The 22015-nt window shown below is 37.9% G+C and overlaps 1 protein-coding gene across 1 annotated transcript in view; it reads left to right on the top strand.

Moving 5' to 3' along the window:
• The window catches only part of DIAPH2 (diaphanous related formin 2), a 709361-nt gene that overhangs the window by 187724 nt on the left and 499622 nt on the right, over positions 1-22015 (top strand). The window contains exons 17-18 of the mRNA XM_087813361.1: positions 1384-1695; positions 3259-3373. Coding sequence (XP_087669487.1) covers positions 1384-1695; positions 3259-3373 — 427 coding nt within the window. The remainder of the gene's footprint in view (positions 1-1383; positions 1696-3258; positions 3374-22015) is intronic.

The raw sequence follows: 22015 nt of genomic DNA, 5'->3' as shown, positions 1-22015 counted from the left end.
CAGCCCTTTAAGTTGATTATTCGAAAAATATGCTTCAACTAATTTATTTTGTAAAGACATTTCTAAGTTTAATTAGCCCAATTAAGTAGTCCAAGTAGGAAATTCATATTATTAGTGACGATGATAAGCCTTGGTTTTAAACCTTTCACTCAGTTAATCTAATGTCATATCTTGATTACAAAAGATGGTAGAGCTTCCTAGAATGTTTATAATAAACAACTTCACTTCCATGTTCATTTATTTCGGGAAGTGAATCGCTGTGATCAGTAATCAATCAGCACACCAGCAGACGACATGGAATGCTGTGTTCTCTCTCATTCCTCCCCCCTCCTCCCTCAGGTTAGACAGTGAATTCGAAGCCCCTTTTTGGTAGTAGTAATGAGTTTCACTCTCCTCATAATCCAGTCCTAGTGAATGAATCCCCCTCCTGGCAACAACACCCATTCCTGAGGAGCACAATGAGGGCTGCCTTGGGAATAAGAGGGACCACATTCAAATCTGAATCATGTTTTCGACTCTGCGACCCTTTACTCGTTGAGCAGTTTTGCAGTTACTGTTTCCTCCTCTGTAAGCAGTGAGATAAAAATGCCCTGCCTGCATCACAGGGTTATAATAACAATGAAAAGAAATAATAGATGTAACAACATTGATAAATGTATTAATATGCAAATTGATGTTACTTAGTATTCATTATTGGTGTTAGAAGACAGCTGAGGTACTGTTGCTCTGAGCTAGACTCTTTGTGTAAAAGCTGGTTGGCCCGAAGGAAATCACATCTGTGACCTTTTAAGTATTAATTATCTCACTCAAACCAACTAGCCTAACGGGCCTGAGCTATATATAATACTACTACTTTGCATATAGTTATAATGAAAGTAAAATTTTTTCATTATTTTGGGGGAGTGTTCCACAAAATCTTTGAGGATGCCAACTTTCCTAGCATTAGTGTGTGAGCAAAAGTAGTCAATGTCCAGAGTTTATAGTGCTTATTGAAAATCTATGCAAGTCTAGCCTGGCCGGCCTGGCTCAGCGGTTGGACATCGACCTATGAGGGGATCACGGTTCGATTTTGGGTCAGGGCACATGCCCAGGTTGTGGGCTTGATCCCCAGTGTGGGGCATGCAGGAGGCAGCCCATCAATTATTCTCATCATTGATGTTTCTCTCTTTCTCCCTCTCCCTCCCTCTCTCTGAAATCAATAAAAACATATTTAAAAAACAAATCTACGTGAGTCTTTATCATTGTACTGTTAAGCCCTTAGATGTTGCTCAATTAAATAAAGTGCAGGTAATCTTAAACAAAGCACAACTGTCTCCTGATAAGTTTTCTTTGCTGCTATATTTTACTGTAAGCATTTAAACAATTGGATTATTTACCTTTCAGGGCCCTGGACTCTCAGGCGCATCAGGAATTCCAGCCCCTCCTCCACCACCTCCCCTGCCTGGTGCTGGGCCACCCCCCCCACCTCCCCCACCTCCACTTCCCCCCACAGGAGCCCCCCCGCCTCCCCCTCCTTTGCCTGGAATGGCTGGTGGCATACCACCACCACCACCATTGTTTGGGGGACCTCCTCCGCCACCTCCCCTCGGTGGCATTCCTCCCCTTCCAGGAGCACCCGTTGATCTGCCTTACGGAATGAAGCAGAAAAAACTATATAAACCTGAGGTGTCCATGAAAAGAATTAATTGGTCAAAGGTAATACTACAACTAGAGTTTCTTGGCTTTGTCTGGACCTAGGTGATCATTACTGTGCAAGGAACTGTGTTGCTGCATATGAGTGTTGTGTCACATTTCAGAACACGACTCCTGACTCCGCTTTTCTTCCTGAGTCCACTGTCCCATGTTCATCTTTCCTAGGACAAAGTGGAAACTCCACAGATAATTTGAAATTAATGTAGAAGGCAAAAGGAAAATCAAAGTGATAGTGGTATTAGAGAATAAAATATTTGAAAGATATCAGATGAAAAAGAATTTTGATTCTTTTACCGTTCACTTTAAGTACTGTAACAGTAAATACAATCTTTTATATTATTGAACCTTTTTATCTTATTTTGGTTCATAGGGAATTTTTTTTAGTTTTTAGATTGTTTGGGATAGGTGACACTAGTTGTTTTTTGGTAGGATATATGAAGTTTTCTTCGTTTGAATATTATTTTGCTTTATTATTACCAAATAATATGTCTTGTAAAAAGCTTATTATCGAGATTGACCGAGTCCCCATTCACTAGGAACTAATTTTCTAATGAAAATACAATAACCCGAACTACCATTTGGGGAAATGACTCATCTAAGAACATAGTGATACCTGACGGTATCTACATAGTAAATTGGTTTGACTGGAATAATGGTTAAATCTGTTTTAACGTTAAGTATATACTTATGCTTTGCTCATAAAAGTAAATGAGGTATAGATGGTTTTAGAATGTAGATTTTTTTAAAAAATTAGGCACAATCTGGTAAACTATAGGATCCTGGCGCTGTTGGTTCAGTTATTTGTGTGGGTAAATGTAATGATACATTAATTTAGCATGCAGTGTAATGGTACTTAGGTATCATGAAGCATCATGATGTCCTGGAAAATGCACAGTTGTACACTTGGGTTTCAGTGTAGCGGCTAAGGGCAATTCTCTGGAGGTATAGTGCCTCGGTTTAAATCCCATCTTTGCCATTTACTGGCCTAGACAGCCACTTAAGGTCTCTGGGGCTCAGTTTCCTCACCTTTATCGTGCAGATAATAATAGGTCCAGCCTCAAAGAATTATTGTGAGGATTAGATTAGATGAGTTGATTAGACACATGGTAGGAGGCATGTATCGACTATTATGGTTATTGCCTTCAGCCTAGTCAGTGAATGTGGGGAATTCACATTTCTGAATCTCAGTTTTCCCATTTTTAAAAATTTAGGAGCAAGAAGATGTGAGTTGTATGTATGTGAGATATATGTGAGTTGGGGAGGGATTTACTAAATTATTGTTAAGATTTCTTTCAGTAGAAGACTTTTTATTTCAGTGGAAGGTTTTTTTAAAATGTAATTTGCGATATAGCCTATTGCTGTCATGTACCTTTTCTGTATACTAATAGAATTCTGTGCCTTTCCCAATGAATATTTACTTAAAAAGTGTTATTTTGATAGTTCCTAAAATCGATTTAGTAGGTAAATGCATAAAGGAACTATCATTCAATCTTGGTGAAAGTGAATTCTTGAAAAATTAAATATGAAGTAATGTCTTAGAAACTTACCTTTGTTATTTTGTTCCAGATCGAACCCAGAGAATTATCTGAAAACTGTTTCTGGCTAAAGGTTAAGGAGGACAAGTTTGAAAATCCAGATCTTTTCGCAAAATTGGCATTGAACTTCGCTACCCAGATGAAAGGTACATTTTTTTTTTTAATATAAATTCTTTATTCTGATATATTGAATTCATTCCTTTTCTAAAATTTCTACTACTGTATACATGCATCATCTTTCCACACTGGACAGAGTCAAACGTGAGTAGATTAATACATTAAGTGTAATGACCTAGCAACTAAAGAAATTAACTCTTTTCCTTTTTAATTTTATTTTGCATAAATGTTATTTGTCTGAAAACCTAGGTTTTATTTTTATTGTTTAATATGTGTTATTCCCTCTCTGTTATAAAGTTGTCATTTTTACTGAGAAGCAGAGGAGATGCTAATGGCTTAAAGTTTTCATGATATTGGAATAAGGTTGATGGTCTAGTGCTTAAGTAGTCTTTCCTCTTACATTTGTATTACTTATCAATTTGGTTTCCTAGGAATTTTATAGTTTCTTTTTATAAGCAGATTTTCTTCAGTAATATCAGAATCTGGTACCTAGTAAGGATATTTTACTGAGTTGATAATAGAGTGCTTTGTTTATGATTAGATCCTTAGGCTCTTGTGAGTGTCCCACCCCACATAATTTTGGTGCTATAGAGGTGATTTCTCAATCTTATAATTAAACATTGTGGTTTGTGAATTTTAGAATTTATATTAATATTATTATTTTGCTCATTATTGCAGACTTGATAGTTTAGTTAAGCATAGGATTTTTTCAGCCTGAATGAGTCTTTACAACGAAGAAATTGGTATTCCATATTCCCGTGCCCTTAGAATTAGCACCTTTACCATTCATTAGTCACAGCTTTCCCTAGCATGTGGAAATGTGACTTTTGGAAGATTCAGTGTCCTGGGGTATTATTCTATAATAGCTTATTTTCATCTCCTGAGTTCTTTTCATATACTGCATAGAATACTTTGGTCTGGGCTTGTTTGAATTTATTTAACCATTCCCCTAGTAATGGATATTTAGGTTAGTTCCGGTCTTTTGTGATTTCAAGTGATGTTTCAGTGAACATGTACCCACACATACCTTTGTGCACACAGGATCTATCTGTAAGATAAATTCTAGAAGGGAAATTCCTGATAAAATGCTGTGTACATTTATAATTTTGATAGATATTGCCAAATGGCCTTCCAAAGAGTTTGCGTTCTTTTATACTGCCACCTAAAACATATGAGTATCTGTTTCCCTCAACCTTTGCCCATCGCAGAGGTGAAAATGGAAAATCACCCATGTTATAATTTTTACTTAGAAATTAGGAGTGAAGTTGAGCAGCTTTTCTTCTATTCAGAAGCAATTTTATTTTATTTTTTCTGTGAACTTTTCCCTGCAGTTCTCTGCACATTCTGTATTGAGCACTTGATCTTTTACTTATTGATGTATTTGTATTGAGTCCCACAAGAATCATAGGTTTCATAAAATTTTAGCATTAGTCTGGACCTTAGAAGTGACTATTTTATCAATGAAGGAAATTAAGTTTGAAACATAGAGTTAACTAGAAAACCCATTGGAGAGTTTCTAAAAGTAGTGTGGCATAGTGGGGGAAGCCAGGGAAAATGGAGTTACAAATATTTGCATTCCAGCTGTGATACCTGTAACCTCTAAGACTGAATTTTCTCATCCATAAAATGAGTAGACTAATGTTTACTTAGTAGTGTTGTGAGAATTAAGTAAGGTTATGTATTTTTAAAGCACCCAGCACAGTGCTTAGCATAGCAGGCACTCAATAAATATTAATTCCCCTTTCCCTTTCATTTAACATGGTGTGTGCGTGTGTGTGTGTATTTCGTTTTAGTTATTGACACTTAATACAACTGTTAATTCAGCAAGAGAATTTCCTGTTCTTCAGAGCAGCGTTTGGTAGAGCCAATCAGTTACAATAGAAGGAATTCTTACTGCGACTTCTAAAATCTAATCGAACCAAAGTAAAACTTAACAAAAATCATGTAAAGGCTCCCATGTACTCACTGTTGAGAATACTGCATTTCCTTTCCTCATAACTCCAAGTCTCTGAATTTTGTAAGCAATGGTGCTACTATTTCTGTCCTAATTTTGAGTATCCGAGTACAGATACTCGGACCAGGCACACCTTTCAGTACCATCACTTCTACTAAGATTTATTTCTGAAGGGACCTTTAAGGGAACAATTAAGCATCATAGCATATTCCAGACAAATATAATGTAGCCAAAACATATGTTCATGATACAAAACTGCCATTTCTTTTAATAACACTTAATAACTATTGAAGTTCCTTGTCTTTTGCAAGGCCTTGATTTATAATTTGGTCAGCAGGTGGCAGGATCAGTAAGAAGTCAGTAGGAGTCTCTAGCTCCAGGGACCCCCCTCTGCCCTGGCATTCTTAGCTGCAGTTTACCAGTCACTCAGCTGCAGTCAGGACTGAGGCACACACTCATTGTTTCTAAGACCTATTTCCAAAGCTCTTAGACCCACTGTTCTAAAACCTGAGAATTTCCTCCTACTGCAAGGGGTTTGGAGAGCTCACATCTGTTTCCTAAATGCATTGGAAAGCATTACTGATTGTTTTAAGAACATGTTTAATTTAGGTATTTAAAGTTGCTTAATCTGGATTGCTAAATAGAAGTGGTAAAATATGCTAGTTCTGATACCTGTAATATTTAAATGTGTAAATATTTAATATAGGAAAGTACCATTAAATTATACTTTCTATTTGAATTACTTATCTTAGAGTTGTAGGGGAACTTATTTTTAATTTTCTATTATAAACCAAATTATGTTTATTTTAGGAGAGAATGGATCTCTCATTTTATTCAATTTCTATTTGTAAAGTCCCCAATATGTGCAAGGAGGGAGAGACAAGAATATATCTTGTTCTTTTACCGGGGAACTCATCAGCTAGCCAGGGGGAGAGGAAGAGGTGCACTACATTTAATCAAGTTGTTTGAAATATCAACATAGATCTTTTTAAAAAGCCATAGCAGCACAAATCAGAAATAGTTAATTATGTGTAGGGCTAGGGAGGTCCCAGAGGTGGTATCATTTCACCTGGGCCTTGATGTTTTAAGTAGAATTTCACTAGGGGGAGGAGGAAAGAAGGCCTTCTAGGCATAGAACACTATTAGCAAAATAATGGAGGGGGGAGAGGGGGCCCATACTGGGTTGAAAGCACAGCCTGTTGGGTCAGCACTTGGCCGCCCTGTAGATGGTAAAGTGACCTTCACATTGAGGAAATGGAGTTTTGTTTCTTAAGTGTTAGGGGCCCTATAATTTGATGATTAACGATTGAGCAGGTGTTTGGCAGACATATGGGTGATGGGAATTCACAGATAGATGAAGGAGCATTGATGTGAATAGGCTAGGCAAGATATGATGATACCCTGGCCACTACGAATCCTTGGCCTCTAATGTGTTTCCCAGTTCCCAAATCCTGTGTTCCCACGCTTATAATATTTGGGTGCTCCTTACAAGCCATAATTATGCTTTATGGCAAGGTATATCTCAAAATGATCTCTGGATTAGTGAAAAAAATTATGTATCTCTATATATGGGAGACAGCTGGAAAAGGCCCTGTTAGTACTTTTGAATGTACATCATATATGCAGCTCTTGGGGTTTGTATATGTGTTCTAGTTTCATTATTTGATTTGATGATATTTGGCAACACAGAAACATCAAGGCTATAATAAGTGTCATTTTCCTGAAAAATTTATAGTAATTAATGATAATAGTGATATTATGTAAGAATTAAAGCAATGATTAACTAAATTTGAAATAATAATAAAATACGTAGGTTATAACTGCTAATTCTAATTAGAATTTCTACGGTTCTCTAGAGGCATTAGGAAGAACAAAGACTGTGTGGAAGTGGTAAGCAATTTCTTGGCTTTAATGTCGCTTCGAGGAAATATAAGAAACAAACATGAGAGGTTAATAAAATTTAGCTTCTTCAATAAAACATTTCTATAGGACAGTTTTGCTTTAATAACAGAAAGTTGAGGTCTTTATATAATAGCACTTTTCCTCTAGGATCATACTTTAAATTGTGGTTCTGCATTTCGGAGTCCGCTGGCTGCTTTTGAGGATACCTGCTTTTCTTTGGTTGCTTAATGCAGCCTTCTGTATTTAGTAAAGCAATGCAGAGACAAAAGAGGTAAAATCCAGTTCATCTCTGTCTTTGCAATATAGGAATTCTTGGAATTGACTTGAAAATAGTGAGATGTCATTCTCAGAGTACACACCCCCTAGAAGATGGTGCTAACGTGTCCTGAGAGACCTGGCGTCCTAATAAATAGTTTGTCATCTTAATGATGCTCTGTAGTGTAAGCTTTCCTACGGAGAGAACAAACCGAGAAGACAGTTCTTTCAGGCAGCCAACTAAAAACCACATATACCTGTTCATAATCGTGTCATTTTATTACATCTAAATTCTTTGGGTTTCTATATATAAACTAACTGATCAGCTTTGTCTACCACCTTACCAAAGCTTTTAAAAATTAAGGACATTTTAAGTGTTTTAACTTATGCTGACACATTACATTCATTTCCAGCTGTCCTGTTCTAGCATTGATCAGTCGCTTTCTTTCTGTAAAGAAGGAACAAGGAATTTGTGAGCCAGAGATACATGTCATTGTTTAATTATAAGTCGCTAATTGAAGAGAGAAGTTGAGCCAGTGCATCTTCAGCCTTCTAAATGAGTAGGCTTCAAAATGGCTCTGTCTTTACATATTGATGATGCTGTGGTGATTGTACCACTTCTACTAGCACAACCACTATTAATAACAGTAAGAGCAATCATAATAACAATAATAGCAATAATAGCACTTTTATTAAGCGCTTATTCTGCTGGGGATCGAGCCCGCGACCCGGGCATGGCCCTGACCGGGAATCGAACCTCGATCTCCTGGATCCTAGGCCGATGCTCAACTGCTGGGCCATGCTGGCCAGGCCATGATAAGTATTTTAAATCCATATCATTTAGTCCTCACACCAACCTTAGATTCTATTAGTATTGTTTTATAGGTGCAGAAACTGAGGCTATGGGAGATTAAGCAGTGTGTCTTGTTTACATAGTAAGTGGCAAAGCTGAGGTTTGTCAAGCACTTACTATATGCCAGCTACTTTTTAAAGTGTTTTACATGATTATTTCATTTAATTTTTTAATCTAGTCTATGCTGTAGGTACTAAATTTTGCAGATGAGCAAGTGGAGGTGGAAATCCAACTCAAAGTGTAATTGCACAGCCTGCGTGCTTTACCGCTTTGCTGTGATTCCTGTGTGAGCAGAGGCATGGAAACAGGGTGCCTTAGAACAAGCCTGAATCTGCAGCCTGTGCTTTTGACAGAACTGAATGAATCAGTTTTCTCACTAAGTAATTCTTTACAGTCTATTGAAAAACATATCTCCCAATATAAAACGAATCTGGAAAGAGTGAAAATATATTGAAGTTGCTAGCAACCCTTGGCTGAGTGCTCCACGTTTGTGTGGTCTGCCTTTGGCTCATCCATGGCCAAATATATATAGATATATTTTAATCCTCACCCAAGGACATTTTTTCCATTGCTTTTCAGAGAGAGTGGAAGGGAGAGAACGAGAGAGAGAGAAACATCAGTGTGAGTGACACATCAATTGGTTGCCTCCTGCACAAGTCCTGACCAGGGCCAGGATTGAGCCTGCAGCTGAAGTACATGCCCTTGGCCGGAATCGAACCTGGGGCCCTTCAATCATAGGGCCGGTGCTCTAACCACTTAGCCAAACGGGATAGAGCCATGGCCAAATATTAACACTAGTCTGATTTCTCCCTGCCTCCCCAGCATCCTTTTTTCATCTTCTTTGTCATCTGTTGCTAGTGGCTTAAGGATTATACTTTTAATTTAAATTAATTTTATAGGAGCCTAAACAAGCTGTGTGTTGCATTCAAATGGCAAATATAACTATTGGGAATTATCAATATTCCCTGCATTCAGATGGTTTACTGAGGTTTGACTGTGTCTGGCTTCATGTGATAAGAATAGACTGATAACATGCTCCTGGCAATGTGAGAGCAACATGCTTTTCGTAGCATGTAATTGTTTTTAATAGAAGGCAACAAAAGCAACTACTCTGTCATATGTGATGCTACTAGGATATTTGTAATTGTCTTTGAAATGAGAAGCTGGTGTGATTAGGCACCTTTTGTTCCATTAACAGCAATAATAAAGATGCTATCACTGCTCTCCTAGCTTTCACCTATGATTTGTTTTTACAGTACCAGTCACATCACATTCTTGTTAATTATTGGCATTTTTAGTCTATTTCACATGCTGCTGTTTTCTCAATGCTGAGAACTTAAGTCTTTTAATAATTTAGTGTATTATTAAACGTTAATACCATATATCTACATGGTAGATCAGACTATGGTCCTAAAATCCTTGTATCATCGTTTATAGACCTTCATTTTATTAATAATATCACTTGGCATTACACAGTTTCTTAACTCATTTCAGGGCATATACTGAACACATCCCATATAAAGTAAAATCATAGGAAATTAATTTCTTAGGTTTGAAACAGAATTTAAGGACACAAGTCTAGTCCTTTTTTACTATTTCAGACTGAGGCATAATTTAGCTAAGGGATTCCTTTAGAATTTAAAAATTTTTTAGAAATTTCGAATTCTTGACCCTTTCCTGAGATGGCTTCTGAGCGGCCATATTTCTCATGTTCCCTTATATATAACCAATGGAGGCAGTGAGATTTTTCATATTTTCTCTTTGAAATTTATTCGGTTTACTGATGTTGTCCATCGTCATTATGTAAAGATGATACTACCCACCGTAATTAATTGAACATGAGAATATTTTGAATAATACGCGTTTATGATGACAGTGGGTTAGGGGTAGAGTTTGTGTCCATGGTACAGAACCAAGGTGTCTGACTCAGTAAGCATCGAGCTCATGACCTTGGTGTGGTGTGTTAGCCAGTTTAAATAATTGGCCACAGGTAGATATATAGGGTGACAGAGATCACTGTCAGCTGTTTACAACAGCGTTTGCTAGAGTAGATATAAACTTGATAATATTTGCTTTCTGTAATAGTGGTGCCTAAGAACAGCTTTAATACTATAGGGCTCTAAATTGTTTAATATTTAAGACTTTTTGAAGAGCTTTTTAAATTTAGTATCTTACCAGATCAGGATGTAACAGAATATCATTAATCTCACAGAACAAAAAGACAAGTCAACAACTTCTTAAATTTGCTATTTCCAGGGACAACCTGAATATATTCTAATTAAGCTTTATTGAGAGAAATAGTTACTTGTACAAAGCCTCTTCATCATTAGCCTGATATCATGGTGTCATTTTCTCTGTTGCAATGATTGTCTACATTTCTTTATACCTTCAGAGACATTGAAGCAATTAATTATTATTATCAGCTCTCTCAGATGTAATGCTTTTAAGAACACCATTGTCAGTTTTCCTGGTGGGCAGGTTACATTTGTGCTTCAGCATTTATATATTGTATAATACTTGCTTGAGAATAATTAACAATCAATGAGTTTAATTAATTTGACTGGACCCTAGTTAGCACTTAATAAAGTAGTAGCCTTAAGGGCTTGCTCTGATTTTTATGAACATTCCAAGTGGCTATATGGGTGATCTCTTTTTATAATTTAGTACTTATGTGATATATATAGCAGCTCTCAGTTATCTGCTTTGGTGGAGTAGAGTGAGTGTATGGAACATTTGGGGGTATATGTGGAAGGTAAAGACAATTATGGTAGTCCCCCCTTATCTATGGTTTCACATTCCACAGTTTTAATTACCCTTGGACAAACATGTTCTGAAAATGGAAAATTCCAGAAATAAACAATTTATAAGTTTTAAAGTTGTGTTTCATTCTTAGTAGCATGAGGAAATCTCGTGCTTTGTGTTCTGTCTTGCTTTGTCTAGGTCCATCCCACCCCAGACGTGACTCATCCTTTTGTCCAACTCTACCCGCCCTGGAGTGGCTCAGTAGTTGTCTCAGTTACCAGATCGACTCTTAATGGTATCACAGTACTTGTGTACAAGTGACCCTTATTTTACCTAATAATGTCCCATTCCCATAACTTTTATTACAGTATATTGTTAAAATTGTCCTATTTCATTATTAGTTATTGCTGTTAATCTTTTACTCTGCCTAATTAATAGATGAAACATTATCATAGGTATATGTGTATAGGAAAGTCATAGTCTGTATGGGGTCTAGTACTGTCACGGTTTCAAGCATCTGCTGGGGGCTCTTGGAACTTATCCCAGATGAATGACAGAGGACCTACTCTAAATGTTTTCATAGCAGTTTCTTTCCTTGTATCTCACTTTCTTTAGCGCTGGTCTTTTGTTTTCTCTTGGACCAGGAATAGCAAAAGTGGTGAAAAGAACCTTCGTGTGGCCAGATGTAGTAGGGCTTGTTTAATGCTTTTTTTCAAAGATAATCTTAAACCTTTGTCAGCAGAGAAGAAATGGGCTCTTGTCCTTTAGGAAACATGCCGCATAGGCACTCTCATGCCTTAAGATTCTCTTGCGCCACATTATAGCAAATCCTATACCTACCATTGAATCCCTTCATGTTCATAAGAATTGCAATGGGCTTATGCTGTTTTGAGTGTTATTTTAAGTTGTAAGACTCTTTTTTCCCCCTTTTTAAAAAACATATGTTTTTATTGATTTTCAGAGAGAGAGAAACATCAGTGATGAGAGAGTCATTGATAGGCTGCCTCCTGCTCGCCCCCTGCTGGGGATCAAGCCCGCAACCCAGGGCATGTGTCCTAACTGGGAATCGAACCGAGATCTGGATCTTAGGTCAGTGCTCAACTGCTGAGCCATGCTGGCCAGGCAAGACTCTCCTTTCGTAGATTGTTTAATTCCTCCACCCCCATTTTTCGTCTCTTGCAGCAGCAGTGATATCCTTGGTGAGAGTCCAACCAAAACCTCAGGACTGATCTGGTTAGAGTTGCAGTAAACATGAAATCATCCGTGAACTGTGCTAGGTTCAGCTTGGTTTTCGAGCATTCTGTTGGCTGGTTACCGAGGGTACGCTACATTCCTTAGCCACTAAGCTAGAGAGTTTCAACCTTTTTCATCTCATGGCACATAAACTAATCACTAAAATCCTGTGGCACACCAACAAGTATATTTTATTGCTGATCTGACAAAAAAATAGGTATAATTTTGTTCATTCACCCCAGACGGCTATTGTTGTGTTGGCTGCTGTCATTTTTTTATTTGACAGTCTAAGGGGAAAGAGGTCAGTGCCCCTGACTAGACAGGTATTGCATGTTTTAAAAATTCCTTTGGCGTACCGGTTGAAAATCGCTGCACTAAGTAACTGACCACCAGGAATGTACATATGAACTGGAAATTCAGCTTTTATTAGGAGAGTAGACACAGAGACAGAAAAGGGTTGACTCATAAAGCATACCACACATTGTTCTGACCTTTTTACATATGTTCAATCATTCAATTAATCCTGATAAAAGAAAACTGAGCTAATGCTATCTCCATTTTTAAACATTAGATGACTGGGTCACAGGGAGATCAAGTGACCTGGCCAGAGGTCGCAAGGGTAGTCAGGTAGCAAAGCTGAGTTTAACCCAGTGCTTTTAATTGCTATACAAACAGCCAGGCTCCAGTTCATTTACATGGTGTAAATCTAGTTGGTAATCTAGTTCCCTTTTGCATATTTATGAAGCATATATCGAAGAAGCCGCAGTCCTGTTGCACGGGCCTGATACATGCCCAGGCAGGCAGGTCTGGGGTTTATCTGAAAGCCAGCATGGGTGTGACAGCCGGAAAGAGAATGGCCCAGTGACATCCTTGGGCTGAGGGAGAATTTCTGGACTATCCACATTTCTGTCTGAGTTGTTTTTGAGTCTGAATACCTGGTATCTAAGCGTACTTATTTTAGAATCAAATCTTGAGGGTGACACTTGCAGTTTGAGAAGGACACGAAAAAGCTTTCAAAGAAGTTGCCGTTGTTGTTTGAACCCCTCCGATTGTGTAGTGATTCTTACCCAAAAGTCTTTCCTATTGAAACTGCTGTCGCAGGGGTTTCAGAATTCTTTTTTAAGGAAATGCTACAAGATGTTTTGCAGGTTTATTTCACTGCTATATTAAAAGCTGAAGATTCTAAGCTGATATCACCATGTCTTGATCTGTATCTATATAGATATATATAGATATATGTCTTGCTTTACCCCCTACCATCCACTCTAACAGGAGGGGCCACATAGGGTTAGATTCTTTCAGACATATTCTTCTACCTTCTTGAAGGAATCCAGTTTGTGTGACTCCTAGAAATGCTGTAATCTAACTACCTAAATTACTCTTCACAGCTGTTATGCAAATATTAATGCTTTCTTAATAGTGTGGGGCTTTGAGATCCAAGGTCATTTCCACATGTCCGCTGGGAGGTGACTGTGTGTGGCAGTTGCAGGCGTGCCAGCCTGCTTGTTTGACTGAAAGGAATCAATATGCCAACTTATCTAAGTCAGTCAGAGAAAGACAAGTATCACATGATCTCACTTATATGTGGAATTTAATGAACAAAATAAACTGATGAACACAACAGATCCGGAGACATAGAAGCATGGAACAGACTGGGGGAATCTCAGAGGGAAGGCAGGGGTAGGTGAGGAGAGAGTAACATAAGAATTTATATGCATATATGCATAATCCATGGACACAGACAATAGTGTGGTGAAGGTCTGGGGGGGATCAAGGTGGAGGGGATCAATGTAGGGGAAAAGAGGACATTTGTAATACTTTCAACAATAAAGATAAATTAAAGGAAAAAAGAGTTCTAAAAAACAATATGTCAACTTAGCGTCCATCTTTTTATACTGTTTCAAATAGATTGCTTTAAAAAGTTGGGGAAAGCTTAATTTTCTAACGGTTGTCAAATTAGTTATTAAATAGAAATCATGCTATGTCACTTTTGTTTTTTTTATAAGAAGCACCTGATCATTTATAAGAATCACTGTTTAATGGCCATCAGTACTAGCTCACTAAAGTGATTGGTATCCATATGCATTCCCTTTACATTTTCTATAGTTTCCAATTTTGAATCAAGGTCAGACAAGAGGGTTTACATAAAATATTTTAAATGTGAGCCATCAAAAGAGGTTATATAAATGAGGTTTGATACGTGGTGATATTAATAATATGTGCATTTGCAATATATTAATAGTTACACATTAATAATTAAATCTATCATAATTACCCAGAATGAGCTTGCTTTGAGTATTTCTGAGCAAATTTTAGCTTGAACAATTCCATTAAGGAAATTTACCTTGGAACCAAGACATTCCATGTAGAAAACAAGAGTTGCTAGGACATTGGAGTTTGTGGAATGGCTGCTTATGGACATCAGTACTTATCGTATTAAAATTCATCGTTGTGATGTTTGGGAAGGAAATGAAAATATGCCCTGCTTTATTACTTATATTATGTATACTTGCATCATAGAAATACAAAAATAGAAGTACAAAAGTACAAATGGATCTATTAACAATACTTTTACTCTTAAAGACGCATACCCTGAAATTTATAGAATTAAAGCAACCTGTTTTCCTTACCATGTAGAAGTAAGTAGGCAACTGGGGCACATGTAATAATAGACAATTCTTTACCAGTCAAAATAGACAATATTTTGATGCACTAATACCTTTTAGTGAAGGCAACAGCTTCACGTGAAATAAACCATATAGTAATAGGCTAACTGCTCTACAGAGTTTGCTGGTGTGGACAATGCATTTCTAAAGAGATGTTCAATACTGATCTCCATTACTAAGTAGTGGAGATTTTTTTTGAGACTAAATTTTAATGAAAGAGAAAACTTTTTATCAACCTTGCAGATAGTGTAATAAGTCTAAATTCAGTAATCCTGAACTTTGTAATATAGTCCCCCTTCCTCCTGTTTCCCTCAGACATCTCCTTTTCCTCAGTGGACCCAGATACCTGCATCATCAACATAGTGACTCATTCACATTTCACAAATCTTGGATCAACCGATGCTCAGGTCTTGGGAGCTACATTGCCTTGGATTCATATTAATAAATAATGATGGCCTATGTAGAGACTAATTTACTGTAGAACTGAGATAGCAGCATTTTTCTAGCAGTGCTTCCAAACTGCCATTCACGCTTTCCTCCTTGTCTCATTTGCTCATTCAAAAAATAGGTATTGAATTTCTATCAGATGCTATATACTACTAGTTTTCACAGATTGCTTATTGCTCCATTAGGCCTGTGACCCACAGAATGAGGAAGTGTGAACTCTCCAAGTGGAAAGGGATTTGTTTATCTTGTTTTATCCTGACAGCATCTCTGTATTTCTGTAGTTTAGGCCCTTACTTAGACTCAAGATAACTATTTCTTCAACTACCTTCCCGAATTTCCTAGGATCTCAATTATTTTGATGTTGTTATTTAGACCTGCTTACACTATTGTATGTTAACTGAGCCACTATATGTACAATAGAGAATATTTTCCAGAAACCTTCTATTTAGCTATTCTCTTATTTCTGCCCCATTTCTATCCCAGGGCTCTCGTCGCTTCCTGTTACTTAGTATGATCAAAAAGGTTCCAGTGGACTTTGGGGTCGATCCGTATTTTGAAGTTTGGAAATGGGAGTGGAGAGGACAGCAATTAGAGTATCCAATAAAGGGAAAACTTGGATTGTGATAAAGACTGTTAAGGGTGGTGTACTATGCTTGCTACTATACTAGGCATTTGTTCACAGAATTAGTAATGGATTTTTTTGAGGGAGCCCCTTATATTTTCTCAGAAATGTATGTAATAAATAGCCTAGAAACTCTGAGTCCCTTAATAGTAATCAGTAAATTTATTATCTATGCATTCTTATATTTATGAGTGTATATATTAAGCACCTACTCTGTGTTAGATGCCAGTCTAGGCCTTGAGTGGGGAGAGGCTATAGTTGTAATTAAGGCAGATGTGATCTTGATTCCCTTAGAAATTACAGTCTAACAGAAAAGATGTAATAATAGCATATAATTAAATTAATATGAATTTCAGATAGCATTAAGTATTCTAAAGAATATAAAATACAGTAATATGATAGAGAATTATTTAGGTGGAAGATTAAGTGTGATGGTTATGGAAAGTAATTTGAAAAGCAATATGAGTAGGGGAATTTAAAACATGAGTCTTCAGAAGCAGAGACCTACAGGACTTAATGGGTTGAGTGCAGGGGATAAGAAAAACACAGGGAAATCAGCGATCACTTGTAGGTTTGAGGCTCCACCAAATAAAGTGCTGGCCAGTAAACATCCTCTTTTAGCCACTGAATCAGAAAAGGCCTAGGGCAGTAGTGTTGAGGGAAGAATGGGCAGAGGCTCAAAGCCATGTGATGATCCACATAAAACCACCTTTGGCTGTAATATGCTAATATTTCCAAAGGTATTAAGGGCAGTGCAGCTTGAGTTAGCTCAGTGCTGATGCACGGAAATAAAACGTGTCACCTTAGCATTAACCTTTGCTCGAACTCTAGGGGCTTGTGCCTCTTTCGATTTGAACGTAAAGACAACCTTGACTTTTTGCTCTGTGTTTAACTATTTGGTCAAGTGAACATTGCACCTCATTTGACCAAAGTGTTTCTTTTGATTTACTCTAGGCTGAGGTCACACTGTGTCCCAGGTGTGAATTAATTAGGAAGAGACCAATTTTGTTCTGGTGAAGAGAGAATTTTATTCTTATTCCGCCTAAATCTGTGATCTAAGGAAGAGCTTTCCATTCTTTGTGTCTCAGGGGCACTGAAGGTGTACTGATAGAAAGCCCATCAAGTTCAGAAAGAAGTGCACCTTATTTCTTTTGCTGTGTCCACTAAATGACTTGAAGCTCCATATTGCGAAGTCTTCTCTGCAGCTAGAAATAATACCCTTTCTCCAGGGAATTTTTAAAGATTATTCATTATCTTGTTCTAGGAGTTGAGAGTAAATTTAGCATTTATTAATAATTGAGAAATAGCTCAAACGGATTATACATATGTGACAAAGACATTCGTGTAAACTTGGAAGTATATTCTTGCTGTGGCTGCATTATTATTTGTGATAGATACCAAAGGGCCCTCTCATTCATTTCTTGGTGCTCCCATGTCTACGCAGCCATGTCTCTGATAACTTCGTCCTAAGAAATGGAGTTGGTAAAGCAGCTGTGATTGTTGGTTACTTCTCTTTTATAGCCTAGAAAACTGAGCACCAAATTGGAATCCTTTCTTGGGTTGGTGGAGATTTCTAAAGTTGTCAGTCACCATTGAAATCCAGTTGTAATATTTTGTTTCATTTCACTTTGGCAGAGAGGTATTTTAGCACCAGTACAACTTCATTGGTGAAAGCATTGGAGATGTGCATGGAGAAGATAATGTAACTTCTCTGTACGATGTTCTCAAACAGCATTCTAGAGCTTGTGGAAAGTATATTGCCGTTGCGATGTGCTAACTTGCATCTGAGATAGCTCAGTTTGTTTGATGAGTCAATGCCAAAGAAATTCTTTTGGAAGGCCTCTGGAAAGTACATAAGAAAGTTTCAAACCAACTCTTTTAGGTAACTGGTCTCCTTTGTTTCCAGTGTTTGCTTATCATTTGCAATTAGTAATTAATATATGAAAGGAATCACACAATTCTAGGAGTTGTGTGGGTTTTGGGGGGTTTTAGAAATGGTATCATAATGGAGATTTTAAAACATATATATGTTTTATATATATATACGTGCACGATTATGGATATATACGATATATATGATATATATAGTTATATATATACACATACATATATATAATCATGCATGTGTATATGTATTTGGAAGGGTAGCCAACATGTTTTATCGTCTTGTGTAAGTTGCCCACACAAACACATTCTTAAATTTATATAACTTGTCTACAATTCTACATCCAATCTCAGTTGTTCTTGCATACTTTAGATTAAAGCGGATTTTGAGCTGCTCAGTAATTCTCTCATGCTGGGACTTTAACAAAGGGAAAAAGCCAAGCTCAACCTAGGGCAAGTGGAAAGCTGAGCAGTAGAAAAAGTGATTAGTGGCAGTCTCAGAAGATCACAGTCTTCCCATTTCCAGATTCCTCAAAAGCTCCTGCTAGGGGTGTGGCACTGAAGGTCCAGGGCTTCCGTTATGGTTGTTCATTGAGCAAGGGTGTCCTGCTGAGCATCCCACTAGGGGCTACAATTTGGCATAGACCCTATCTGACAAACTGTACCCACAGGTCTGCATCCTGCCAGAGACCGCGCTTCTCTAATTTGCACAATAGTGTCATAGCTCCAGAGAGCCCAGTCAGGCCATACAGTGGGCGGCCCCAGCACATGGCTCCACTGGCCTTTACTCCTCATGCTCCCCTTGAAGTGTTTTCTCTTGTGCTTCCTACGCTGTGCTTCATTCGCTACCTGTCCTTTGCTTGCAGGAAGCTAATTCCACAGAGGGCGTTTAATTTCTCTTTGTTGGGAATGAGGCAGATGTTACCCTGGAGAGTTCTATTTGCTATAATTACTATGTCAATATCATTGGGATCTGGAATATATCTCAGCATCTTCTCTCTTTTCTCAGCAGCCCCTTCAAAATGCAACAACTTGAATTGCAATTTGCATACCTTCTGACCCCTGGGGAATGATCATAGTCTTGTACATTACAAAGAAAATCCAATTTTAAATAAATAAATTTACAAGAGGAGGCTGGGAGAGAAGTGAAAAGAACGACTTATGCTTACCTAGCACTTACTCTGTGCCAAGAGTCCTTATGATTGCCTGATATGCGTGACCTCGCTCTACCTTCCCAGTAACTCTTCCAGGTTACTATTATAGTCCCCTTTTATAGACGAGGAATAGAGGGAACAGAGAACTTACATAACTCGCCCAAGATCCACACAGATAATAAAGGGAAGGATGACGATTCAAACCAAGGCATTCTGTCTCATGGCCTTCTTTCTTTTTTTTTTTTTTTTAACTATAATTTATGAATTTGCTAATTGCCTCGGTATCATTTTCCCTTTAACATTCCATCAGGCTCTGCAATAAATCATCACTTAGTTTTTCTTCCTCTTCACTGGGGAGAAAGTAACACCATAGCAGTAGCTGTAAGAGGTTTTCTGTTTAATCAATGTAGTGCTCTTAGAAGTCAGTACGTTACAAAAACTCCATTTCCATAATGGACGACTGGGGGAAACAACTCATTGTGTGTAAGTGAGCACATACACAACCAACAGTTTGTTTTCTCCATCTCTGAAGTACTGGGGTGGTACAAACGTCAGTGTACCTTAAGTGCAGTTACTGTGCTTTGACTTACAAGTATTTCTTTAGAAAGAAGATTCCAAAGGATCTAGAGCACAGCAAGGGAGTAATGAAAATCCTGGTCTGTGATGTCTTTCCAAAGAGTTGCCCTCACTGTCTTTTCCCCTGGAAGATATATATATGCATCGCCAGGTGTCATGCGCATTAAGACCCACATCCTGCCTAAATGTTCGTAATTCCTGAGGTTTGCAATGCTAATTGAAAGTTCCTAGCTATATGCTTCACAAGGACAGGGGGGTATCCTGGTGAGCATGCTGCTAGGCCACTGTTTAGCCTGAAATGTTAAGTGATGAGTACAGGGGACTTGGATCCATTTGGACCTATCAAACAAGGCAGATTATTGATGATGGTGTCCTGATTGGTTAGTTGGCATTAAACCTCCATAGAACTGTCAAACGGTTATTAGATAAAGAGCAGTGATAACCAAGATAAAGAAAGCATAGTGGAGACAGATATCTATACTTTCTCTTTTTACCAGCAGCCATATTATCTGCCATATTCCTTTTGATGCTCTAATTGAAAGTATTTTCGGTAGGAGATTTAGAGAAGAATTCGCCACACAAAACTCAGATAATGGGTAACATTTTATAACAGTGCGCATGTTATATTTCAGACCAGTACGCTTCTTTCCCTTTTTGGCCATGGTCATGGTACAGAATGACCCGCCTGCCCACCCTTTCCCTACCGTGCCCCCAAATGTCAGTAGTTTTCGCATTCCTTTTATGTGAGGTTTTATTAGTGTTTTTTTGTTATCAGACAGTCTGCTTTTGCTTTGCATTTTTTACGTCCATAGTTATCCATGTGTGATGGTCACAACTGGTTGCAGCTCAGGGGATGGTACTGGGTAGTGATATGACCAATGCATACAGGCAGAATTAATGCAGGAGACTTATGTGGAAGGTAGTATAAGGGCAGAACACTGGCAGTGTCTCTATGTGGGGAATCAGAAAAGAGGTCTAGAGCCCTGCCAGTGTGGCTCAGCAGTTGAGCATCGATCCAGGAACCAAGAGGTCACTGGTATGATTCCTGGTCAGGGCACATGCCCAGTTGTGGGCTGGATCCCCATTAGGGGTGTGCAGGAGGCAGCTGATCTATGATGTTTCTCCCTCATTGATGTTTCTCTCTCTCCCTCTCCCTTCCTCCCTTTCTCTAAAAATCAACGTATTTACAAAAAAGAGGTCTAGAAATTTCCCCCTAGTAGAAAAGATGTATGGAAGAAGATCCAGAGCAGATCCTGGCCTAACAAAGTTGAGTTTATAAATAACCATATCATGAGTGCTTCCATGGTCCTATACAAAGTGTTAGGCAGTTACTCCTGTGCTAGCAACAACTCCTATGTTCTTTCTCAAAAGACATGTTGGAATGAGCAATGTTAGAATGACTTTATGATAGAGAAAACATGGAATCTATTTCGTTTTTCTTTGATTTACAAATATCAATAAAGTATTTATAAAAATAAAAACTCTTTGCCTTTTTCCTTGGAACTGATACCACACTATTGTGACAAGACACTCTGGTTGTGGTCTATTAGAGGGTGCTCGATGCTAATCCAGGGGAGAAGCGCCTCCTATTATAGGTTTATTGGTGAAGACAGGCAATAGCCAATACCTCAGCTCTCTGACCACCTTGCTTTTTGCAGTTAGGCATACGGTAAGATGAGCAAGATACGGCATGCATCCTCAAGGAGTATATTATTTTTCAAAAGAAAGGCAGATACATAAAAGATCTGCTATAAATAAAGCAATTGCTATAATACAGTGTGATCACTGCCATAAAAGGGCCATGAAAGGGTGATATTCTTATTACTGAACAATAATTAAAGCTGTGTCACAAAGACTTTGAATTGGGACTTGAGGTATATGTACATTTTTTCTAAAAAGAGAAGGGCATTCAGGGTAGATGGAACTATGTAAACAAGCGTAGGTACGAAAAAGCATCTCATGCTGGGGAGCAAGGTATCAAATGGTTGGTTGGAGAAAGTGGTGTGAAGGACAGGAGGGAGATGGCAGCTTAGAGTTTGGTGGCAAAGCACCTTTTTCCTGTGGCCTATGGTTGACCTTCAGTGGATTTATAATTAGGGTTTTGTGATGGTATGATTAAATTGTGTTTTAGAATGGAAAGTGAAAGATTTGGGAGAGCATTTGGGAGGTTTTTTATTTATTTACTTTTTGCTTTTATTTGTCTTGGATTTATTGAGGTGATAGTACTTAATAATATTATACAGGTTTCAGGTGTATAATTCTATAATATATCATCTGTATATTATATTGTGTGTTCACTACCCCAGGTCAAGTCTTCCTTGTATTGCCATTTATCCCCCCTTTATTCTTTCTTACCTCCGCTTACCCCCCTTTCCCTCTAGTA

The sequence above is a fragment of the Miniopterus natalensis genome, chromosome X (genome assembly GCF_054644295.1).
Source record: "Miniopterus natalensis isolate mMinNat1 chromosome X, mMinNat1.hap1, whole genome shotgun sequence".
In the NCBI taxonomy this organism is placed as follows: domain Eukaryota; kingdom Metazoa; phylum Chordata; class Mammalia; order Chiroptera; family Miniopteridae; genus Miniopterus; species Miniopterus natalensis.
Note: the sequence above shows the minus strand (reverse complement) of the source record. Positions and strands in the feature narration are given on the sequence as shown.